The sequence below is a fragment of the Platichthys flesus genome, chromosome 1 (genome assembly GCF_949316205.1).
Source record: "Platichthys flesus chromosome 1, fPlaFle2.1, whole genome shotgun sequence".
Lineage (NCBI taxonomy): Eukaryota > Metazoa > Chordata > Actinopteri > Pleuronectiformes > Pleuronectidae > Platichthys > Platichthys flesus.
In genome coordinates this window covers 5,723,345-5,749,704 of record NC_084945.1, presented here as the reverse complement: position 1 = coordinate 5,749,704, position 26,360 = coordinate 5,723,345, and the positions used below count along the sequence as shown (strand labels likewise).

Sequence of the window (26,360 nt, the reverse complement as noted above, 5' to 3'; positions counted from 1 at the left end):
ATTTTACCGTTTACCAGAATCTTAAAATAACTACATAAAATAATAAGCAACTACAACCCTAATATATAAATCTTGAACTTAGATATGTACATTTTTTTATGTAAAATATAAAAATAAATACACAAGTTTTCATATCAGCAAACAAACATTGTTTTACTTGTCTGTAATATTAAAGTATAGATAGTGACTCGCTGTGGCAGGAAAACACTTTTACTGGTTCTTAGTTAGTTGTGCTACTGTTTCATCATTACAACTCATAAAATGTGGATTCATTGGACTCATTCATTTTTTTTACTGCGAGAATTATGGTTTTAATCTGTGTCTCCGTGGTGTTTGGTTTTGTATCCTGGTTCTATGAAATGTGTTGCTGTGTTGTCAGTCAGGTCATTTCTCTTTCTTTCTTAATCACACACCAGTGGTGTCTCCTGAGGTTTTTTTTTAAATTGTTCTGTTCTCTCATCCCTCTGGTGCTTCAGGTGTTCACGGGCAGATTGTTCACTGTGTGGAGAAGACAACTGGGATCGTGGAGGAGCAGTTCTGTGACCCCTCAACCCGGCCCGACGATAACCGAACCAGCTGTAACAAGGAGCTGTGTCCAGCCATGTGAGTAGACGGTTGTTTTTGCAGTGGCCATGGAAGCTAATTATCCAAGACCCGAGGTAACAGCAGAAGGATATACTATTTTAATTATTAGTCCATTCTATTTAACAACCAGAGGAGGAAGTTACCTTCATTGCTGGTTCAATCTAAATTCTTCATATATATAATGAAGCTGTTCACTCTTTTAATATGTTGACAGTTAGCGTTTTTGAATCAAAGGCTCGATAACATTCATTCACTGAGCTGTGCTACACATTTAAGGCCTATAAATATAAATATAAAAAAACAAGCTCAGGTTCCAGTGAGATTTATTTTGAAACAAACTTTTTGGTTACAGGTTTGATCTCTTTGATCTGTCCACATGTTCAAAATACAACGAAACAGATATTCTTCAGTTTGCCAGCGTTCTGTCCATCTGTCGGTTTTTATCTGTTGTTTTTTTTAACTTCACCCCTTCGTCCTGGACTTGTTTACACCGCCACACTCCTACAGCGAGGCCTGTACTTACAGAGAAATCACGGTTGTTTTGAACGGGTGGGAAGAGATTTTTTCCCATCAAACGTGACAGGCGTAAAGTGTCAGTGCCGGCGTGCTGCTGCACCGACATCAAAGCATCAGCGCTCTTCAGACAGTTCCACTCCCACACGTTCGATCCCAGCCGAGTGCAGCGGCAGCTTGTTAACGCGCGGGCGTGACGGCTCCTCTCCGACACGTCAAGGTGTCACGTCCGTCTCTGCAGATGAGAAGTGAAAGAACATTCCGTGTCTTTCAGTCTTTTTATTGTGATGTAAGATATGCATTTTTTTTTTTTTTTTTAATTTTCAGTGTTTGTCGTGATCCGGCAAACCCACGAGGAAATCCGGTTCAATCCAGTTTGCTGAAGAACATTCATTAACTGTTATCTGTGAACAGCTGGAGCTATGTTGTTTGTTTTGATTGGAAGGTTTTTATATTCACGCTGCAGTTTTATGTGTAATTATTTGTGTTGAGTTGTTTCAGGGCTATTATGAATACATTTTCCCTGTAGTGGTGATGAAGGACAACAACTGTGGATAATTAGCTACGGAGCAGCTGTAAAATGACCTCAGCACATCAGTGTCTCTCACGCTGCTACCAAATGTGATTTCTGGTCATTTTTATAACGCTGAGTTTTGAAATTGAAATATCACAAATATAACATGTTCATCCTCAAACGTCTCAGCCGGTTCCTCTTTCTGTCCCTTTAACAATCGGAGGATCTTAACAATAGTTCATCATTTGTGTTGTCGCTGTTTGACTTTGTCGCAACGTGTCACTGAGCAGCTGAAAAATGTGCATTGTGTTTATTTTGCCTTGAACAATCAGGCTCCTGCCTTTGATTGCCACCTTCTCAAACCCCCCCCCCCCCCCCCCCAATCAGTCTGCTCTCGCCAGGGCTCTGTTCCAAAATCACATCTAGTTACTAAAGAGCTTTTGCTGGTTGGACCCCCGGGCTGTGGAGATCTGAGAGAACAGAGAAACTAATTTTATTTTATTTTTATGTTTCTTATAAAAGTTATTAAATAAAGTTAGTATTATTATTATTGTGGCACACAGTTGACATTGTGTGGTAGGAGCCACAAAATGTTACTTTATATAATATAGCTTTAGCATTGCTATAGATCCCATATATCCATGTACGTGTGTGTTGATATACATTTGCACATCTGTAATATAATTTGCGTGTTCATTTGTTTGTCGGCGGGATTATGGGAAAAAAATATCACGCAACATATTTCCACTAAATCTGGTAGAAGAATGAGATATTGGGTCTTCATAATCTCTAATAGGGGGGCAAGTGTTTTTGATGTGGTGCAGCTTGATTAGATGGAAGGGGACTGCTCTCTGCTGAGTGTCATCATTATTCTAAACAGGAGATGTTTGTGTGTCTGTGTGTAGATGGTGGGTTGGGGAGTGGCAGAGGTGCTCAGCCAGCTGTGGGAGCTCGGGCCTGTCTAAAAGGACCGTGCTCTGCGTCCAGGCCGTGAGTGTGGAGGAGCAGAAAGCCCTGCAGCCCAGTGACTGTGAACACATGCCCAAACCTGAGTCTCTGTCCTCCTGCAACACAGACATCCCCTGCCCAGCCGACTGGACCACTGGCAGCTGGTCAAAGGTGAGTCTGGGTCCGTGAAGGCTCCGGTTTGTTAGCAGCCTGGTGGTGTTTCATTAAGGAGGGAAATGTCACCAGGATCATTCTGTGAAAAGGTCTCATCCTCTAGTTATAGTTGTATTATGAACTTCCACGACTTCAAAATGAAAAATCCTAGAAATGTGTAACTGTGACTCACACACACACACACACACACACATCATGATGTTTTGTTCTGCAGCTCTCTTCTGTCCTTCAGGGATGTGAACACAACGGTAACTAACCTGAAGGAACCTCTTTTCTTATTCGTCTCTGCTCTCAACACATCGACACAGAAATAAATGAATGACCTTCTAACACACTTAGTTGCACGACCCTAGGAGCGTGTGCAAATACTTTGAGGTGATGTAGGTACCACTTCACCTGGTTCTTCTCAAAGTGTTTCAAAGAGAGAAAATCTGAAGTGTATTTCAAGCATCTGCAGCATGACAACTCCCAATGAAGGTGTGACCTCTCCGACTCTGCCTGTCTGTCTCATTATTTCCAACTGCGGCTCAAGGGAACCTAATTTCAGTCAGTCCACCACTTTGCCTCAGGCTGAAATATCCAAACAACTGTTGGACCAATCAACAACACATTACAGACGTCCTCCAGCCACACAGGATTCGTTCTGTTGTTTCCCGATTCCCTGACTTGTCCTCAGGTCACCACCAGCAAGTACATTCCGGTACCATTCAATTTGTCTCACACGGCTATGTCCCTGGGCAGGTTGAACTGAAATGACTTGATGATTCATCAGGTCACACCTTCAATCTCAGGATGAAATGAGCTCGCAGCCTCGGTGTGAGCTCATTTTAATTTTCGGTATGTTCTCGTATTGATTGACTGCCGCAGGATCTCACCTTCTCCTTCTGTTCTTTTCTAATTGGTTGTAAAGTTGTCGAGGCTCGTTTGGGAACTATAATATATAAAATATACGGATATATAAATAGAATTTGTAAGAAGAAAGTTGCATTTCTTGTTATTGTTTTACTTTTAAAATGTACCTTTATAATAGGACATAACCAGTTAGGAGAATCGCTGGAGTTCTACTCTCTGGAACAAATATCTTTAGTAGCAGTCTCATCTCTTGAGAAACTACGAAATCTATTTTAGCAGCATGAGATATAACGACCGCCAACCATTTTCTACTTCTCAAAAAAGCCCATTTCCTCCAGGTATATGTTGTTCCTTCCTAGGAAAATACGCTGTTTCTCAAAGTCCTGACACTTCATGTAACAGGACTGATGAGACAAAAGATTAAGTATTACATTATTTTTAAAACCTGTACTTAAGAAGAACTTATGATACTTCACCTTCCTCATTTAAACGTAGGCGTCAGACTGATCTTCTGATATATAATAACATGTGGCCTCAAACTTTTTTCTTGTAATATTACGGAAATTGTCAGTTTTTTCCTCTTTTCACTTCATTGAATATTGGATTATGAATATATGTTATACTCTGGTAACCAAACTTTGAATCCTGGAGAAACACCAATGTCCCTCCTGATATAATCAGCATGGTTCTCTCTCCCCTCTCCTGCAGTGCTCACTGACTTGTGGAGCTGGAGCTCGTCGGCGTAACGTCACCTGCTCCAGAAACACCGGCATCGACTGCGACCCCCAAAAGAAACCCGTGTCCGTCGGCCCCTGTAACACTCAGGACTGTCCGCCGGTTGTGGATAACTTTGGCGGTCTCGACTGGTCGGGCAGCGGCTGGCCCAGCAGGGAGGTGCTCAACGAAATCAACTCCATACCCCAAGTTAAACCTCCGTCCAAGTACAGCACCACCAGAGCCCAGCCGAGAACTCATAATGACCTCAACAACGCTGTGGAGGGAGATTTTCACTACCACAACAACATTGAGAATACAAATCACAAGCCTGTCCAAGTGGATGATTTCTACTATGACTATAACTTCATCAACTTCCATGAGGACTTGTCGGACGACTTTGATGGGAAAGATCTGGAGGACGGTCGCAGGTTGGATCCCCGACAGGAGGACACGTCAACCCGCAGCACGAATGACAACGCCCCCATGGAAAGTACGAGAGCTCCCACGGCTGCTTCAGACGTTTTTACAATTTCAAAGGCCACTGCCCACACAGTGAACGCTGAAGAGCCGCAGAGCACAAAGGTGGACAATGTGAGGGACGGTGGAAACGAGTCTGCATCAACGAATTCTGAAAATTTGGACGACTACTTCTCTGAAGATTATCTCCTCCCCGTGTCTGCTACCCGCTCTCCGCCCCCGTCTACAACTCAGCGTTCACAAACGCCAAAGGAGAGAGAGGACGATGTGTGGTGGCCTGAAAACATGAGCTCAAGTCCCAGTCTGGGATCCACTACAGAGGAGCCGACACAGGATGTAACACGGAGACAATACGTGGAGGAGTATGACAACAACTACGACTATTTCCCAGAGGAAGAAACTCACTCTGAGGATGTCACTGTGACTCCAACACATCCTGCTCCTGCTCCCAGACAACAAACAGTTGTTAGCACTACTGTCGCCACAACAGTGAGCAGACAGGAGGTGGAGAAAGGTGATTACTATTATGATGCGTACAGTTACAATGAAGAAAGAACACCAGGCCCAGATATCTCTGCAGAATCAGACTATGACGAGAATCCAGAACCTCCCACGCCAGAAACTATAATTCATGTTAAGACACAAGTCCAGCTGGATGAGGGCCCTTCAGAAATACCTCAAACAACCAGTCGACCAACATTGATTCCAACGACCTTCCCATCGGGGGATCTGAACTCGGATCAGACTCATTTTAACAAGGTACATGCCACTAGTGAGGGAGAGTCCTGGGACTCTGACCTTGACCTCAGCACAACCTCGAGTCCTTCCCCTTCTCCCAGTCTGTACACCTCAGGTCACCGAGAGGCCTCCGATGACTCTACATCATTAACTGGTTCAAACATCAGACCTCCTACCAACCTAGAGGGAGCCACTCAACCTCCACCTGCTGGTTTCCTTCCAGCTGAGATGGAAGAGATACCGACACAACCTGCTTTCACTGGGACAACTGGAACCTCCTCCACGTCCCAACCTCCACCCTTTGATTTAGCTGATTTCGACTACAATGACATCCTCGCCCCCCCGATGGTGAGGGGCAGCGACCCTGGCTCTTCTCATCACTTCCCGACGACCTCTGCAACGACCCCTGAACTCACCTCACCTCCTCTGCAGCCACATCTTCCAGGTCCGACATCCCCCCGAACTTCAGCTGCCACGCCACCCACCACCGCTGCCCACTGGCTCGCCAGCAACTGGAGCGCTGTGAGTGAATCTGCACATTCTCCACACCCAGCTGTGTCTCACTGTTTATGTCACATCTGCTTTTTATCAGGCCAGCGCAGCCTCCAGTTTGGGTTCGTGCTCACATTTATCTGAAATCTATCAAACTCAATCTGTCCAAGAGCTGAAGCGATATCATGTCAGTGTTTGTGAGAGTCCCTGGACTCTCACCCCTGCTGTGTTGGACATAGGATTTAAAGAATTTGCATTTACACACACACACACCCACAAAATGTCTCCACATGATTTGCATTGTTGTCACTGAGGCTTATTGAGCATCATGAAGATTAAGTGGCGTTACCGTTCTTCTGGTGGTACAGTGCTCCACCAGCTGTGGTCTCGGTGCGATCTGGAGGAGTTTGGCCTGTAGCACTGGCTCCGACTCCGACTGCGACCCAGCCAAGAGGCCCGCTCCGGCCCAGAGGTGCTACCTCCGCCCCTGCTCCATGTGGAAAGTTGGGGAATGGAGCAAGGTGAGGCTAAGACCGGAATGTTTTTTTTTATGATATGAGAAATACTTTACTGAAATCCTGTTTAAATAGCTTTTAAAATCAGTTTGCATAGAACAATGTCGTCCAAAATGAATGCCAGCCTCTGATTCATATGTTTTCTGATCTGTTTGCTGTGTTTCTTTTGTGTATGTTTTTTGTGATTTGTGTCCCCTCTTGTATTTCTATTTAAAACTTTTGAAACTTCATTGCTGCCCATCTTGACCAGAGCTCCCTGACATGGAACTGTCCTGGTTAAACAAAGGATAAGTGAATGATAATTAAAAGAAGACTTGAGTCAGTCAGGTCAGAGGTCATCCAGGTGTAGTAAGTCAAAGGTCCTGAAAGTGCTTTTTTGCCTTGAAGACATATTTGCTGCTCGTCCATCACGTGAAGCTGTCCTCAGTTCTCCAGCTTCTTAGACTCACTCTTACTGGACACTTACCAGCTCCAGTAGCTAAAGCTCCGTGATTAACTGTCATCCATGTAATTTCCCAGTGCTCCGAGAACTGTGAAGGTGGCGTTAAATCCCGAGAGGTCCAGTGTTTTGACATGAGGGATCAGAGGCCCCTCCGACCTTTCCACTGCCGGGCCATGTCCTCCAGGCCTCACACCCAAATACCCTGTGAGGTTCAGCCCTGTCTCAACTGGTACTCGTCCTCCTGGGGTCAGGTGAGTAGCAGCAGCAGCAGTAGTTGTAGAAAGTTATAGAAAAGAATACATGTCTCCAGGAAAATCGGCTTGTCTGTGTCATTTGAGGATGATTCACCTCTCATCATCTATATGCCATTGTGTGTGTGTGTGTCTGTGTGTCTGTGTGCGTGCTCAGTGCTCTGAAGTGTGCGGAGGAGGCGAGCAGCAGCGTATAGTCACATGTCCTGAAGAGGATCGATGTGACAGGAACCTTCAACCCAGCAACATCCAATCATGTAACAGCCAGCCGTGTGCTCAGTGGCTCACTGGATCATGGGGACAGGTACACTACATACACACAGACACACACACACACACATGCACACACGCACACACACTAATACACACCTACATTGTTAACAATCCCTTTAGTACATTTACAATACTTGCATTGGGCATGTGTTTTTTGCACTGTAAACTGTTTTTAGTTTTTTTGTTTGTAAAAAAGTTAAATATGCTAAAAACGCAGGATTTTTCTTCCAGAGAAAAAGATGGAGATAATTTAAGGACAGGATCTAGAATAGACAGCGAGAGAATTTTGGATCATTTGATTGGATTAATTATATTAGCTCACACATGCATGCTTGTTATCAGTTGGCTTTTTAATGCATTACTACCTAAGACCTAACCTTGAGGCACCAGACAGCATTTCACTGTTAAACGTAGTGTGATATTAATTTGATTGGAGTAATCCATTGTAAAGGCAGCGACAGAGAGAGAAGTGTATTGACTGTTTCTTGAATGGCCAGAGAAAGAACTTCAGATAAAGTGAAAGAGAGCTGAATAAAACTGTGACCTGAACCCGGAGGAGCAGCAAAAATAAATTAATAGACTCGGTCTGGAGTTTTAGAGCAAAATCCTCTCAAGCTGAGTTTCTGCTTCACCGTCATTGTTCCGCTAGAATAAACACAGACTTCCCTGAATGACCTCAATAGCCTTTTATTCTCCATCTACCAGTGGAGGAGGGATTTTTGAAAAGCATAGATGAGAGAATGTGACCTATCTGTGGGTAATTTCCCCAAAATCGACTTTATCCCTTGTGATTTACTATCGTTAAAGCAACATTATACGAAGTGTTTCACCTTAAAAAAGTAACTTCACACCTGGAGTAGGGAGAATGTGTACCTCTGTTGCTCAGTGAAAGTCCAGATATTTTTCCTGACATTTTCAGGAGTGAGAATGTTAATGTCCGAGTCAGTTGCCCCGGAGTCGTTCCATCTTTTTAATCTCGAAAGCTGCCAGCTCTTTTGTAAAATATTCAGACAGTGTTTCAAAGAGCTCATGTGAGAACACGGCAGGAAGATTCACAGTGAGCGAATGGGCGCGTTGATGAAGTTTCTTATATGATGTTTTCCTACACTTGACATCTATTGCACTTCTGTCTGTCCTGGGAGAGGGATCCCTCACATGTGGCTCTCTCTGAGGTTTCTACAGATTTTTACCCTGTTAAAAGGGTTTTTAGTAGATTTTCCTTACTCTTGCTGAGGGTTAACGACAACTATGTCAACTGGGGAATCAAGAGCTGAGGGCTTCTGGTGACGAGAGCCAACACCAGTTCAGTAAACAAAAAACACGTGGTTTCTTCAGCGGAATTTATATACGTCAATCCCGTGCCGCCTGCAGGCTCTACCCATGTCTGACCAGGACAATGTCTGACCAGGTTCCTCATGTGGGAAAGGCAAAACTTGAATACACAATCAAACAGCTGCATGCAGTTGTTTGGCAGTAATCCGACCACACTGGGAATCACGTTGTGTAAATATCAGTTGTGTCCACAAAGGCAGGTGTTTTAATTCTTTAAGTCTTTTTAATCCTTTGAGCACATGAACGGTGCAAAACCACCACGAGAGTCTAAGATCTTTAATCTTTAATTAAGCTAAAACATCTCCACTGCTGCATTTATATTAGAATTATCCCTGAACACATGCAATCACAAGATCCGCGTAAACAGCTGCTGTCAATCAATCTGTATTCACTGTATCTTGCACTTTTCAAACAAATCAGTTGAAGTTCAAAAGGGAAAAAAGTTGATGGAACAAGACAGAATGAATACTATACTACTGGTGCACGTACCTCTGCCAAGGCCGAATACTTTTACACATGATTGTTACGCTCTCACAGTGGAGATATGAAGAACCTGAATTCTTTCTTTGTGAGAAAAATAGTTGAAGAAAGTGGGAAAACAAACCTGCCTCTTAATCTGCATCTTCGCCAAAATGTACCAGTTTCTTCATGGGAATCATCTCTCCACTGGGTTAACTGGAAATGGGATCCGTAGTTTTGGCATAATCCTGCTGACAAATAAGTCAACGAACAAACAAACAAACAGAAGCAGGTGAAAAAACAGTCTCCTTGGCCGAGGTGATAACTGGAACAGAGAGAAACAGGATGTTATAACACTGATAACGTTGCTGAAGGGATTAATCTATAAAATAAATAACGGGATTTGACGATGTAAAGCTCAGACGACCTGTTTTCCTCTCTCCTCAGTGTTCGGCCTCTTGTGGCGGCGGAGTTCAGCACCGACTCATCGAATGTGTCGACACTAAGGCTGAGACAGAAGAGGAAGTGGATCAGGCTCGGTGCGACCACGAGCCGCCGCCTGAGAGCACCCACAAGTGCAATTTACAGGAGTGCGAGAGCGCCCCCTCTGGTGAGTGACCACATCTGTAAACAAACTAATGCCTGTAAGGTTCTTAAGGGGTTATTGAGATAATCCTTTTGTTTCGCTGAAAGGATTAAACTCAAACCACTGACAAATGCTCCTCACATCCCAGTAGAGAAACTGGAGGATTCATGTTTTGCTGCTGTCAACAACACATTCAGAAAGAACAAATGATTCTCCAGCCAAACAACAAAAGAGCAATATGTATACATCTGAAGTGTGGGGGAAGATTCTGTGGGTGAATCACAGCACGTGTTTTGGATGCAGCACCGGGGTTTTCCATCAAGGTCTGTACACAACTCGTCCTATTTCTATATGAGCAATAAAAAAAAGATTTATTTCATTTTTTAAAAAACATCCGATGGTCCCAGCTGTGTTGAGAATCTCTCTGACTTTGACGGCCCTCGCCAGCAGCAGTGGCATTGCTGGGAATCCACCAGCGCTTCCTCTCATGATGCAACATGGAAAGGCTGACAATCGCATCCTCAAAGGTTTCCTTTGTCAAGCAGGGACAAGAGAAGAACTTCTGCAATCAAAGAAACCATTCACCCCCCCCCCCCGTAAATTATGGGCCTTGCATCTTCCTCTCGCTTGAAACGCATCATTCATGATTCGAGATTTCAATCTGCGGCTCTGGGTTGAGTTAGGTTCCGTCACACAGGAGCCCCAGAAACTTTTTTAGCAGCAGCAGAGTTGAAGTTTATATCTGTCTTTGATGTGCGTCTCTTTGAAGATGATCACAGGCCAACGTTTTTTGCAGTAGTGGTGTTATTATGCTCCTGAAGATGAGGAGTGGGTTACAGCCCCCCCCACCCCCCTTCATCCCCCTCATAACACAAGATAGCTCATCGTGATCTCAGGATATAAATATCAGTGTTGCACTGTATTTTTATGTTTGTGTCATCTGCAACAACACAAACATAACATTAACTTGTTCCTTCCGTGGCATTTATGTTTGATGTATATCGGATATGAAATTGCAGTGTTCCTCAGAGGGCAGCCTGTTACAGTCTGATCGCCGGCTCCACTGATATTTTAAAGGCACCCAAGGTCTTTAAGTTATCAGGAATATTCCAAGCGTATGATGATACGACAGCTGGCCATGCTAGAGTGCAAAGCTTCAACGAGGCGACCGGTCGTCACCTTCACAGACTGCTGCACGTGTAGTCGGCCTTAAGAGAGGGGAAACTCCAGCAGCACTCATTGATCAGACCACTCATTTGTACTTGTGATCCTCAAGTCATCCAAGGCCACGTAGCGACACGTGCATCTCGGAAGGAGGGGAATTCGGGACAAAACTCCCTGCTTATGTTTTCACATTATCATTATTCCCATGTGACACATTGTGATTGTATGTGCGTTTGTTACTTTGAGTTTAACACAATTCCGGTTGGTTATTAAGATAAAAGAAACCAGCAGATTGAATCCAGAAGAAACCGTCAGATTAAACAAATGAAATCTCCCTGCAGTTGAATTTCAGATATTCTCTTATCGGGGCTCGTGGTGCAGGGGAGTCGTATAAAAAGTTTGCTCGGCAGCGAACGTGCTTCTTCCTCTTAAGAAGGAATTTCCCCTGACATCTTCTCAAAATCGTATTATTAAGTTTATTATTTCAAGTTATTTGAGGCCAGTGAAATGCACTGAGGGCTCTAATCAAACACCTCTCGTGTGTGAGTCTCAATCATCGCAGCAGTTTGATTAAATCCACTCTGAGACTCTCATGAAGGCAACTCAATATGTGTGTGTGTGTGAAATATCGATCAGAATATTTAAACTGCACAGTGATGATTATCATCCGACCCACTGGCGGAGCTGAGGCACTATCTGAATATATATTATTCTATATTAAATTGCCCAATAAATAATTAAAAGGAGGAAGGTGAGTTCACAGTAATAAATTACTTACTGAAATAATCATCACTTCCACAGGAGAGCAGCTTTCATGAGCAACAAAATACAGAAGATGCATGTCGATAGCTACATTAATAAATGATCTACATCAAACACACATGTATGGTTCTTTAAAAAGAAAACGACCAAACCAATGTTGTTTATTTTGGAGACTTGTTTCCTTACATCGTCCAAAATGTTCAAACAATGATCAAATCCTCAACTTTATCTTATATAAAATATAGGTTATTTAGTTTATCTTAGTTTTGTGTCTTTACCTGTGGCTTTGTACCTCACCACCACCACCACCCCCCCTATTTAACCTGTTTCCCTTCCCTATAGTGAAAATTCCTGAAAGTCAAATCTGAGTGTTTTCCATGAATTCCAACGAGTGGCTGTTTTCTCTCGTCCTGTCCAATCTCCTGAGCATCACCATCCACATTGCTGCCTATAGACAGATATTAATTCAGAGATATCTGGATGCTGCATTGATCCAAAGAGCTAATCTAATCTAAGGACACAGATTGAAATCCCCCCTCCAGACCTAATGGCGATTGGACGTGATGGAAATGTTAAGTGATGGAGCAGAAGGAAATTCGAACCACTGCACGGAGAATGTTCTAACGTGTGGGCGTGTGCAATGAGGGCTTGTCAACTGCACTCTTTTTATAGTTTTCTTAGTACCTAATCATAAATGTCAGTAATCAGCATGGACAATGGTCGTGGGAGGAAGATTTGTCGGAACCGACTCGGACAACATTTCATCTGACATTTGATAAAGGTCACGTGTCGATATAAACCTGCTGTTCTGTGAAATATTGACCGAAACGATTCTCGGCTCTAAATCCGTGAGTCCGTGCCGAAACCGATCCAAGTAACTTCAGAAGCAGAGCTTTATTGTCATTGCACAAAACAGTCCAACGAAATGTACACATTCCTACACACACACACACACCTCCACATTCATAGAAAATACAAGTTCAAAAGATAAACCAGCTTAATAAGTGCATCATAAAGGGCACTGTAAAAAAATAACATTGCATATGATTATAGCCAGTCTCGTTAAATGTGCACTAAAAATATTATTATTGACTTTTTATATTTCGATTACACATTCAATGTCCATGTTACTTTTTTTCACATGAGTTCAATGTAAAGGGTCACAAATTAAGGTTCATTCCAACATGTTGAGTTAGTGACTAAATCAATCATCACAATGATAATTACAGGTTTAACATGATTACATATTTAAATTGATTTGTTCACACTTACTCAACATGATAAGAAACACTTCATTACAAGTGTCCCTTAACATAAAATGTATGTAGAGAAGTTAAATGTAAATTTAGTACAAATACATTAAATCACAGTTTTAAGAGTGAGGACACAGATGCTGGTACAAACTGTGACTTTTATTTTAGGCTGTGAAAATTGTGCTGTGACACGAGATGTGTGAGACCAGGTGTGTGTTTGTGTGTTTGTGTGTGTGAACCCAGGACAGATTTTTAATTTTTCGATCCACAATAACAAATCTTGGCCACAAGTCATTAATATCCCACCTTGAAGTCCAGGCTGGTTTCTCAGCAGTAGTGGGATGAGTTGATGTGAGTTCCTCCTGCACATGGACAGTGCATGTGTCTCTGAAGCATGGGAGGAAAAAAAAAAGCAATGCTGTATTTCACATTAATGACGTTTCTCATCGAGCTCCCTCTGAAACACGTCCTCCTCTTTAACCTCTGACCTCCCTGATCCTGAACTCCGACCCCTGCAGAAAACGTCTATGTATTCAAATTATGAGCACATATGTCGAGATCATTTTAGCTGTTGTCTGTGTTTATATGATTTCACCAGGGTTCATTTTTAGTTAGATTGAATTTTTCAATTTTTTTTCACAGCGGTAGTGAATTCATTTGAGACCCACCGCCGGCTATAGAGTGAACCAGGAAAGCTTTGCCAATCCAAACACAGTCCTGCGGTAAAAACACAGAAACCCAATGTGGTATCTATTTCATTTTGACATTAACATGCAGTCGTTATCCGTGGTTTGCTTTCCCCCCAAATACTGAGGGGTGTTGGGCTCGAGTCAAGATAACATTCACGAGTCCTGGATCAAAAATCTAAGTCATATCTCCACCAAGGCCCAACAGTCCCCTGGAATTCAACCAAGCTGCAACAGCACAAACTCATAGGTACTTTATGCTCTTTTTTGGGAGGAGGAAGAAATCCACTGCAGACAGGCAGACAAACAGCAATGAAAACATGAATGTATTAATGATTCCAGCATTGTTTAAGTGACCCTGGTTTGAATATTGGACTGTTGCTCAAACAGATTGATACACGTGTCCTTGTGTCGACCCTCTGATGAATTCCACATCAGCTGGATCCGGGCGGACCCTCACAAACTTGACTGGAAGGTCATTTGAAAAAGCGTGAGCTGCATTGAGCGTGAGGGGTTTCAGAGACTGTTTAATGAATAAATAATAAAGTGTGTCATTTAAAAAAAAGAAGGCGATGCAGTCATTGAACTTTTGGTTTCTGTTTTATAACTATATTCAAAAGTCATTAAAAATCAAATTAAAGATTATTCAGTTTGGTGTCAAAGCTCTGCTACAATACCCACCGGATTTATTGGGGGGAAAAAAACAAAGTTAGTTGATTTCTCTTGTTACCAAGGTGCTTGTGTTTTTTGTTATTTCGCAGAATCATACAAAAACAGATTTTCTGGAGGTGTGAAATCATTAATCTCACTCTATCTGGTGTCAGCTTGTGTCTAATGACAGACGCTGGTACGTTCCGGTGTTTCTCTCATAATGATCTAAAAGCTGTTTCAGTGGTTCTTTTTTCCACAGGGAAATAATAAAGTGACACATTCTCTTCATAATAAGAACTCTGACATTATCCAGGAAGCAGCATTTCCGAGTCACAGCTGAAGAAAGGTTGAGGGATATGAGGTTACCTGAGCTCACCTCTCTTTTCTATCTCCACATTTCCAGCCTACGTGTCCTGGCGAGGGGGTGAAATATATTTTTTCTCTAATTTAAAACCACCAGAAGATTTTGGAGGCAGGAGCCAAAGGTCTAAGCTTTTATCCAGCAGTCCTCTGAAACATCTCTATTTCATTGGAACCGAGTGAAGTGACAGAAATATTAAACTTCACTTCACTTAGTGGTAGCACAGGGATATTTCCTCCTCCTCCAGCGATCCCAGCCGGAGTCTATTATCAGTATTGGTATTATAATGCATCAGTAGGACGATGTGAAGTGCAAGGTGATAAAACTACAGGGGAATTATCAGGTAACTCTTTATGGAGCTTCACAGAGCGTTTTAACTCATTGTTCGTCTGTCCTGCCCAAAACTCCACTGCTCCGCTTCGCCCTCACTGCATTTTAGTCTCTTAAGAGCATCTGTATGCATGTTAAAGGCTGTAAAACACCATTGGGACCCCAAAGTGCTCAGCAGGCCGACACAGATAAGACTCCATGAAGCAGTTAGCGGCTACAGATTCAGATATTTCCCTCTGGAGTCGGTCGACACAACTGAAGGAGATTAAATGTCCGGGACGGATTCTGACACAAACGTGACAGCAGATGAAAAATTATGGTCTTTCTCAGTTATTGGATGGATTCCCAAGAAAGTTCCTATCTGAATCTTTCTAGGATATAATACATGGATCTTGATACCTAGGGCACTGATATCTATGAGTGTGAGTTATTTGGTGCAGCTTTATTGGATTTAAAGGACTGTTGGGCTTTGGCAGAGGTTTTCGCTCTGAGTGACTTCCTCTGTGGACAGATGGGGTGTGGGCCATAAAAAACCTCATTAACCTTTAGAGAGGATCTTGGTGCAGACCTGAATAATCATGCTACGTGTAATTTGGCGATAAAGTGGTCAATCAGCACTGGTGGAGGTGTTGCTCTCAGAGTCGCCTGTAGTGATTTGCAGTTAAGCAGAAATCCTTGTGCAGTTAAGAACATATTCTAATATTATTTTATTATTTATCACTTTTAAATTGTAACTCGCGTGCTTGATGGTTTTCATCTGCACTTGTTTGTGTGACTGTCAGCTGGATTACACACGTCTCTGAGCACCCTGTCGTTTTTTTATATATTGTTTATACAGACTCTTGAAATGTTCCTTACTGAGCTTATGTCTTCCCTGGCTTGTCCATTAATGATGCTCTACTTAACCTCCTGTGACCTTTGACTTCAACCCTTAGGAACCAAAGCACAGCCACATCCGCTGATACCACTGTTTCACAAGATGAAGAGGGGCTGCAGAGCCATAATTGGATTTTTTCTTTTTACACAACCCAATAATCTTGTATTTTCAAAGAAAAAAAAATCCTATTACTGCTCAACTCCTGTGTCCTTTTGTCCCTGTCTGCTGGTCAGTCAGCAACTGGGGATGAGATGAGAAGCACAAAGGGAATATTGTGCATTGAGCTGGAGCAGTGAACCTTGTCCCTCACGTGTCAACACCTATTGTATAAATCTTCTTTTTTTTTGGTTCACTTCAGGCTGCAGGGAGTGTTTACTGCAGCTCGGGGGCAACTCCATAACATGAACGTAGAGCCGAGCGCAGAGTGTGGCTGTGACTTCTACTGCTCAATCAGGAGAGGCTTCAATTTGTAAATGGCAAAACAATCAATTGGCTCTACGAACCCTCCTGATGATCGAGGTTGAAAAGGGTTGCGTAGTTGTATAGGAAACCTCCCCCATCCCCTCCCCCAGGGTCTCAACAGTAGTGCTGGTCGATGGGATCTAGAGAATGTTCAAAATGTATAAACAGAATATATCCAATGATGGCACACGAAGTGTATTGAAAGATAGATAAATGAAGTTAGTGACTGTTGTGCAGTCTCAGAATTTGTGGTCTTCTTGAACAATAACACTGTAGACAAGCAGATGAACTGTAGATGATTAATTCCATTAATTGAGCTGTTTCAGTTTTTATCTCTTGTCGCTTTCAAACGTTCTGATCATAATATTTTCCCAGTGTGAAAACCCTGATTGGATTAAATTAGCAGCCCTCGGAGAACGTTGAGAATTAGATTGCGTCTCTCCTGAAATATAATTCTCATATCTGTCCCTGTTGCTAAAAACCACAGCACACAGCAGTACGCAGCAGATTTATAACTGACCCCTGACACTGGAGTTGCCTGTGAAAGCCATCAACGTTTTTCTTCCTCCTCTCAGACACATCCACATTATTCCCCTCAGCTGAAATTACAGCAGGAAACTGTGGGTTGTGTTTTCTTTTTTTTCAAATGTAGAACACACACGCACACACACACACACATTAATTTTATGTACATTTGTTGGAAAGGGCCAGAAAACGCAGTGACAACACGACACGCTCTCAAAAACTGGTTCACGTGAAAATCATATAAACTGAGAAGTGGAAAAAACCAACATCTTTAGGAGAAGAGAATCTTTTCTTGTGGTTCTGATATCATCTGCCTTCGAGCGAACATCCTGCTAAAAGCTAATAAATCTGAAGAATAGAACAGATTAATTAGTTAAAGCAACACTCAGTAACTTTACTAAGCATCAGCGCCCCCTGGAGTGACACGTGTGGATTTGATTCAGCTGGGCTCCCAGTCAAAGCTATGAAGTGAAAATCAATGTGTTGACTGTGTCGTCACACTCACTGAACTGTGACACAACTGAACGGTGGATATTACCCACGATCCCCGGCTTCCTGAACCAGAAAAGCCGCCGCTGACACGGTGCAGTGAACTGTTCCAAGATGTCAGTTTTTATTTGTATCCACTCGTGTTGTCAGTCCTTTTAAAAGATGAAGCAGGATTTGGCCTCAATCACGGATGTATTAACATGCCTGTGATTCATTCGGCTTGTGTCGACTGAATATGACCAGAATAAAGTCTGCGTCTCACCTCTTCATGTAACCTCCCTCCCCCTCTCTCCCCCTCTCTCCCTCTCCCTCTCCCTCTCTCTCTCTCTCTCTCTCTCTGTCACCCACACAGGAGCAGTTTGTCTTCGGGACCGGCTGACATTCCGTTTCTGCCACACTCTCCGCGTGCTGGGCCGGTGCCACTTGTCCAACGTGCGAGCGCAGTGCTGCAAAACCTGCAGCCAGCGTTCCCGGCCCAGCGGAACATCTCCCGCTGAGGTGCAACAACAAAACCCCCACTCACACCCCAGCGCGGGACACTGACTGCCCCACTGAGTGATGAAAAGTACTGAAAAGTTTTAAAGTCGACAATCTGAGCCTCCTCCTCTTGTCTTCACAACTACAGACACATCATGAATCAGTCATATTCCAAAACAGCAAAAATTTGGAACCAATTATACAATCGAATGAGGCTGTAAGAAATTGGAAATATATAACGAATCGTAGCCTTTTCTCTTAGTTAAACAATGATAATGTAAACATATGTTTTGCACTTATTATTATTGTTATTGTTATTATTCCGTCTGGACAGATTTAATGAATCAATATGTCTTTGTAACAGATGTGGTGCTACATGAAATAGAAGAGTCGCCCTGAAATGTAGCCAGTGTCATAATACATCAATTCATGTGTAGATAAACCACTTATTAACCGTTGGTACAATGCTTTCAAGTTATTGACAGCAGCAGAGAGTGTATAGATTGAATCAGGTATAACATTCCCTATGTGGTTTTACGTTAAATGTGGTACAAGTTCAATAAGTGGTGCACAAGCTCCTTGTGTGACGTTAATAAAACAGCTGACCGCTCGCTAAGCCCTGCCCCCCCCTCCTCTTAGATTAAGATGCTATGTGCCTGTCAGGCTTTACATCACCTGCAACAGTGGTTTTGAAACAACGTGAGCTGGATTTCAGGAAGAAGTTGACAAAAGCCCCTGCGAAGAAAGAAATTACAAAACACAACTTGTTGGGAAGAAGGGTGAAACTAGGCTGTCACTCAGCCCAGCACACGTCTCCACCAAGGCCATGAATTCAATCCCGCTGTGCCACATTTCACACACTCAGATTCTATAAATCTTTTATGAATGACTGTTTTTCATCAAGATCCTTGAGTTATTCCCTGGGGAAATAGTGAAAGGGTGACCAAGAAAAATGTTCTATGTGTCAACGTTACAGGAGATGAGAAAAACATCCTCCTGTCTCATCCTCCCACCAAGTTTTCAGATTCTGTGGTTTTTTTGTGCTGACAAACAAATATAACTAGGATGTCAGTCAGTAAAGTTCATACCGCTTCATACCTCTGTGGAGGCCCAACAGTCCCTATAGATTAAATCAAACTGTAACACATTTCAAACACTCATAGATTTTATTAATATTTCATCAATGATATTTATTCATCAAGATCCATTAATTATTCCACCAAGACTCTTGGAAATACATTCAGTTGTCTGTGTGTCGTCTTGCTCATAAACAAACACACAAATCAACTAGTACACAATCGGACAGTCAGAGATATTATCTGAGTTCATCCACAGCTTGAGAGTTTCCGCTCCTAAGCTGTGATTGGTCAGTTGATGTCTGGTGGAGCAGGTTTTAGCAAACGGTCAGTTAAAAAACATCCGATGTCCACAGCAGCTTGTAAGAGTCCTTTCCTGGTTTTTAAAGCCAATGTATCAGTTACAGTTGATGTAAACTTCTTTTTTTTTATGTCACAAAGTAAAATGTGATTTGTGAAAAGTGGAGGTGCGGGAGATTCTTGGTGCTCGAGGCCACGCAGGTCGGGTATTGGCAGGGCCAGTGCCTCATCTACTTGAATATTGGGTCATTTGATGTCAATATGTGTTTATTAACCACTTGATTTGAAATGGAGTCAAATTCAGCATTTCAGAATAAATGTGTTTTTTAGAAGCAATTGTGAAAATGTTTAAAGTGACACATCATATTTGGTTGAATAAGTCTTTATTATGACTTATTCAACCTGATCCTTGTAGTTTCCGTTGTGTTATTGTATTGGCTCCTTCGTCTGTTGTGCTTCTTCATACATTCAGAAAAAAATCCTCACTGACACTCACTGTGTGTGTGTGTGTGCTCTTGTACAGCTTCTTTGTGAGGACCAGTTTGAGTCTACAACCTACGGAGGACCTCACTTTTCCAAAATGTCCTCACTTTGTGACCCCCTTTAATGGACTGTTTGGGGGTTAAGACTTGGTTTTAGGGTTAGGGTTAGACTTAAGTTAAGGTTAAGGGTTAGGTTAAGCATTTAGTTTGGATGGTTAGGGTAAGGGGCTTGGGAATGCATACCAATTAGTGTCCTCACTAAGAAGCTGTACGAACACGTGTGTGTGTTGCACTTAAGTCTTTGCAGCAGGAATTGAAAAGTAGCTCAGACTCATCAATGCCGCCGCCTCCAGGCAACCTCCTATATTTCTATATATTGGACGAAAAATTAATTGCATGAGGAAAAAATAGATTAGAAAGAATCTATTTTCTTTTGTGAAAATAGATTGGATGATATTCTACCATGAATCCAGCCGTGTCTGTGCTGCTCTAACTTTTCTGTGCTGGTGGAGACGATTGTTAACAAACATCTGGAGTTATTTTCTGTAACTATTGAAGCTAAACTGATGTCAGACGTAACAAAACCTCTCTGTTGACCGACGTACGCTGTGTCCTCAGGCAACAATCACCACCGGAACCAAAGTGTGGCGACATCTCACAGTTACAAGTCATTCTTTATTAGGTATTATTATTTGATACTGTGTAGTTCTAATGTGTATTAAAAGTAAAATATAAATATCTTGTCTACATATATTATGTAAATGGTTAATCAATATATTATATATATATATTTGTTTGAAATTGGTTCTAAATTCTACTGTTAAAACAAGTAATTGGATCATCATCACATGCTTGCTTCACTTGTTATCTCAGAATAACATCGAGGATTCAGGTAGTGATGGTTTGTGTGTCTCTCTGGTGGAGGAAACACTACAGCAGATTTATTTCTCCATGTAGAAGAGACATTTTCACCTTTACAAAATAACAGGTTTCATGAATGAGGAACGGGTGAGTTTAAAATGTGTTTTGAGAAAACTCAAAATCCCTGACATGGTTACACATGGTAACAGCGGAACATTAGTGACCAGAAATGTTTAGCCGCACAATAAAAAGGTTAGTAAGTGTTTTACTCTGGTAGTGAAGATATTTTGATCTATGATGCTCAGAAAGTTTAAAGGAAAAACTAAACATTCTCAGTTAGTTTTCTTTCTTTATTCCTTTCAATTCTACTTGATTTTGTACTTCTAAGAAGAAGAAGAAGAAAACTGACTTAATCGAGTTACACTTTCTAGACTGATTAGACAATCAGGCGTCACAAAGGGTCAATCAAATTATTTATGAACTTGTCCCCAATGAAGTATTACAAACTTCTAACTGCAGCAAACATAATTTGTTCCTATTATTCTTAAGTTCAAATTGAGACATTAGACAAGTGGCTGATAAATGATGCTGACCTGCTCACAGTGAATATTTCACTTCTCAACAGAAAAAATGATTTTATAGTTATTAGTGTTTAAACACATAATGGAATTCAGTCAGTCAACTATACACTTTAATGAGATAACATACAATTATTATAAGTTTTGGATCAACTGTTAATTGTTTATTAATCAATAGAATGTTAATTATAGATATTATAAAAAATGTGTCAAATACGACTAAATAACAGTTATGGAAACATACATGTGTAGCCTTGGTCCTCAAGAATACATGAATTAAGTCTATAAATACTTTAAAACAAATTTTAACTTAACATGTTTTAATTCCACAGAAGCAATTTAATACAGATGTGTAAAGTTACCTGCGCCGCATCAAGAACAACTGCATCATGACACTAGCACACAAGCGTTCACGATTAAATATACAGGGCATTAAACTGCTCATTGAATTCAAATCATTGAGTGTAGCTGGACTCACACTTGACAAAGGGTTTACTAAGAAGTTAATGGTTTTTAATGGGTCTTGATTCCTTCAAAAGAATAAAGTTCAGATCATATCATGTTTGTCAGGATGCAGGACAACGGCAGTGCTTCACAAAGAGTTCAGTCCTCGAGGAAACTGATGGAAAATGGTTACAGGAAGTAGATTCTGCATTTAAAATAAATAATCGTTGAATAATCATGAGGCAAAAAAACAGAGTGGAAATTATTATCAGGCTCAAATCTGCCAGCACACAACTGCTGCTCTGAACATGTCGATTTAATCCAGTGTGTCGTCAGTGAAATCAATAATCAACAGGAGGCAGCGTCACCATCTTGGTGAACTCTTCATAATTCACTGTCCCGTTCGACTTGACGTTTGCTTCTTTGAAGAGGTCGTCCACTAAACACAGAAAAGACACACAAGAACAGAGAGAAGTGTTTCTTAAGTGACCGGGAGTAAACTGATCAAAACTCCAGTAAAAAGCTGCTTTGTTAGAAAGTGTCCCCTAAAATAAGATTAAGATGAGGAGATTATATAGATCTGAGGTAATTATATACAGCAGCACACACTCAAAGAGAGGAGCACAGAAGACCAAGTGGTAAGAAGTAGAGAAATGTCCATAATATAGGATTTTCACTACAGACAGATGCAGTGTAATACCTTACTACTGTGATAGTTTTATCACAGTAGTTATTTTGAAGAGTTTAAAACAGTGATGAAATATTCAGGTATTTCTACATTATATTTGTTCCTCGTGATACATTTCTTCTGCATTCAGTTTATTTTAGAACTTTAATTGTCCAGCTATTTTGAGGATTACGATTTTAAATACAATTAATAAATCAGTGTACTTTAAATAAAACAGCATATTAATTCATATTAACTTGCACAACAGTTTAATCTCAATTAACACTCAATATCATGATAAACAGCATCTGTTGATCTCAGCTGTGTCTTTACTGAGGCTCAAATTTGACCAATGTGTAAAGAGACAATTTGGCCCTAAAATTATATTTTATTCCTAAAATCTCTTGTGAAAATCCACGTTTACTCATGAGGATGAATTTTCTTTATGCTTGAAATGTTATAACTAAAGTTGCACGTTCACAAAAGTAGTGGAACATATGTAAGAGATAGTAGATGAATGTAAAAAATGGAGTAACAGCTCTTTGAGCAAATGAAACAGCGACTTCACAAATCAAAAACGGAATAGAGTTAATTCCATTTTTTTCACAAGGCAGGGCAGTGATCTACAAGTCGAGCCAGCGAAGATCTCCTGAATATTCCGATTTACAACAGTGAGCTCATCCTCAGCTGCTTCCAGTTGATACAGTTTGTAGAGCTGAGAGCTTCTCAGTGCAGCTGTCTGAGTGGCGTCAATACTCGACGTGATGGAAGAGTCTCCGCTGAGAAGCAGCCGAGCCTGGTTTGAATTTAAATAGCTTGATGTGCACAGCGACAGGCAGCACCACTAAGAGTTAAATCTGTACGTTGCTTTCAGCCCAGAAACCCAATGAATAACTGAGTTTGGCGCTTTGAAACCCAAAAGCCATCGAAAAATCAATCCCACAGATTTAACCGGAGACGAGCGTCTCTGCAGGAAACTGTCAGGACGACTGTTGTCTTCACTTCACTGTCAACAGAGAGACATAAGCTACTGTCTCCCCTTCATCACAGTTGGAAAAACACGTGTAAGAAAACCTGTGCAAATCAGAGACTGTACGTAAAGATGGATGACATAACAGGCCTCCATGGAGCTGAGGTGCGCCATTACCCCCTGGTGGCTGGCTGCAGTATCGCTCATTAAGCCTCACTTCCCTCCGTGTTAGCAGATGGGATATGGTCCAAACCAAAAATGCATTTCAGAGGGTTTCTGTCATTTTAGGCAGCTCTTATCACACGGATTTGTTTATTGTCCTGGTAAATTTGCCTCTTATTTAATTTAATTTAGACTTGTGCATGTCAGCTGCTCCTCTCCCTGACTGGCTCTGAATGGAGTCATCGGCACAAGATGACAGCGTCCTTATGTGGGAATTAAACATTTTAGTAAATATATAATATATCAGATCAGATCAGATTTCTTGCCTAACGTCTATACCACTCTCATCAATATTCTATAACCAACAGTTGCCTGCATAAAGTCTGATAACAGGTGGAAACTAAACCTGAACAAGGGAGATTGGGACAAAAGAACCCATCACCCTGCTGAGAACAGCGAATTGTCACTGTTACACATTTGTCACTACACAAATTAAACTGACAAGAAAACTTTTAGAGGTGTTGGTGTGTGAAATGTGTCACTCGAGATAAGTCATCTGTCTGCAGCTTCATTCGGATGAGATGAGAGTGGTGCTATTAACCTTCTTGGATGATCAAACATAATAATTAGTCCTCCCACGCTGTGGCAGTTTTGGCCCTTCTGGAATTATTTCACTGAAAGTAATCTCCATAAATCATTCTATTCCAAATTTCATTCGATTATATATACATATTACATATTAATATTATTTACCACAGCCTGACAACACTGTGAAGAAATGAAGTCTGTCCACAGGGAGACAAACCTGAAGATACAACCTGGCAAACGGCAGGAGCAAATTCATTTACTTCCTGAAAGTACAGGTGATGAGAATCTGACCAGGAGAGGAGCTCTTATATTACATTATAAGCAAGCAGGTCACAGGAGAGAAGGGAATTCAGAAGCACTGGTAAATCGTGGTGGATTTAAGGATAGCGCTGTGAAATCCAAGAGATGTTGAGGCCGACCCTCACCGGACTACTTCCTAAATCTCATAAATATACAGTTGGACCTTCACATCGAGTTTTTGTGCACAATGTAGGACTCACAGGACTTTTAAGCTACGGGTCAGCGCTTCACTGTTACAGTTTCATATTAAATCCAGTGGTGTAAAGAAACAAACACTCCAAACGCAAAGAGGCAGCAATGTAACTCTGACCCTATGTGCTTGAATAACAATGTATTCTATTGATTGAACTGGATGTTGTTTTTGAGGCTCGGTCTCAACACAGCAACTCATTCGTTGTTAGAAGAAAAAAACACACTGTGCAGAGTTTCCACTTTCCCTCTCTCCTCGGATTCAGTTGTGACGTTACCTTCTTTGTCCGTGAGCTTCTCTCCCAAGATGGTGAGCTTGGCCCGCAGCTCCGACGCCTGGATGTATCCTTTCTTCTGCTTGTCCGTCATCCTCAAGGCCTCCAGGATCTCTGACTTGGGGTCCTCCTGCTGCATCTGCCTGTGCATCATCGTCAGGAAGGAAGAGAAGTCCAGCTCCCCGGACTTTGCTAAACAGGAATCGAACACAAAACATTGACCGAAGAAACGATGCACGAGTTGACAAGAATTGCATCAGTGCAGCACTTAACTCGGGTGAGGCTCAGTGGAGCTCAAACTTCCGACAAAGCCCCAACAATCCTCTTAAATTCAAACAAGCTGCAACAGATTTCACACACGTGTGGATATTAAATATGACTAAATATGACCTGGGGGTCATAAACGCCCTATATCGTAATGTTAATGAAAATGTGAGAAATGTAGAAAAGTGGGAATTGTCAGCTCAAACCAGATTTAATAAAAGTCACAGCGAGGTCATTTCAGTTAATGTTGCTCTAAACTTTTTAAATTATCTTCAATTTGTACAACCCGAGTACAAGTTCAACTCGAGGTTAGGTTTTTGGACTCAACTCTTTAATGTTGGTTTCACCCAAGGTTTCTCCCTTTACCTGTTGGTATAGGGATGGTGTATTTAATAGTAATTTCAAGGGTCTGAGGTTACAGCTTGTCACCAGGTTTTAACACTGTTAATAATCCACTTTCTCAATAATTATAGATTTTTTTTTAATCCATAAAAGCCTTGAAAACATCTTTAAGTTAATATTTTCCAATATGTACATATATTATTAAAAACATTCAAATAAATGTGGTGTACACATCACACATAAGTGATGTGTATTAAAAAGTGGGTGTTACACAAAACACCTCAGGGTTGCTCTGTACAAACTCACACAACCTTGTCAGAGTAAACCAGATTTATTGTGTGTTGTTCTTTACCAATTTTGTGAACTTGCAGGTGCCTTTCAATTTCACCAAATGTGGGACTGGTGCCGAGGCAGCGCATCACTGTGATGAGCTCTTTGGCATCGATCTTGCCCTTCTGCTTCTTGTCGTACAGGGAGAAGCACTCCTTGAATTCTGGGAAATAATAAAGTTATGAGGTTTTTCAGTGAGCTCACAGAATCACAGGTGGATCCAGTGTGTTGGTTTTACTTCACAGGAACTAATGAGACTGAACAAGGTCAGACTTTGATCCTAATGAGTCCCCAAAACCGTTTTTTACTTAATTAATTGAAATATAAATACACTCTACATATGAAAACGGTAGATTAACAAATAGTACAATTTTAACAATAACTCATAATAGATGTTAAACAATTCGTGGTGCTGTGGAATACTCCTACCGTTGATTTGAACCGGTGTGAAGAACTTCGCCTGCAACGTGACAAAAGTAATGCATCACTTGTACAAAGTAAATATCAGTCACATAAGAAAATACTTGAAATATAAAGTATCACGGTGGAGGGAATGTCTTGCGCTCACCATTTCTGAGGCTTCCTTGGTTTCTGTTCAGGAAGCAGAGAGTTGACCGGAGCCTCCGT

At 41.6% G+C, this 26,360-nt stretch overlaps 2 protein-coding genes across 2 annotated transcripts in view; one reads left to right on the top strand and one right to left on the bottom strand.

The window, feature by feature from the left end:
- Positions 1–20,610, top strand: part of LOC133965937 (A disintegrin and metalloproteinase with thrombospondin motifs 7) — a 69,032-nt gene extending 48,422 nt beyond the window's left edge. Inside the window, exons 17-24 of the mRNA XM_062400588.1 lie at positions 477–603; positions 2,518–2,731; positions 4,295–6,040; positions 6,379–6,531; positions 7,045–7,218; positions 7,376–7,522; positions 9,730–9,892; positions 17,781–20,610. Of these exons, the coding sequence (XP_062256572.1) occupies positions 477–603; positions 2,518–2,731; positions 4,295–6,040; positions 6,379–6,531; positions 7,045–7,218; positions 7,376–7,522; positions 9,730–9,892; positions 17,781–17,971 (2,915 nt within the window). The 3' untranslated portion in view covers positions 17,972–20,610. The remainder of the gene's footprint in view (positions 1–476; positions 604–2,517; positions 2,732–4,294; positions 6,041–6,378; positions 6,532–7,044; positions 7,219–7,375; positions 7,523–9,729; positions 9,893–17,780) is intronic.
- A 205-nt stretch (positions 20,611–20,815) lies between these two features.
- On the bottom strand, positions 20,816–26,322 carry calml4a (calmodulin-like 4a). Its single transcript, XM_062400716.1, has 5 exons — positions 26,302–26,322; positions 26,163–26,193; positions 25,756–25,896; positions 24,801–24,989; positions 20,816–22,085 (listed from the first exon to the last, which is right to left on the bottom strand). Exons 1-5 carry the CDS (start codon positions 26,302–26,304, stop codon positions 21,988–21,990), a joined length of 462 nt encoding a protein of 153 aa, XP_062256700.1. The 5' UTR covers positions 26,305–26,322; the 3' UTR covers positions 20,816–21,987.
- Between the last annotated feature and the right edge of the window lie 38 nt (positions 26,323–26,360).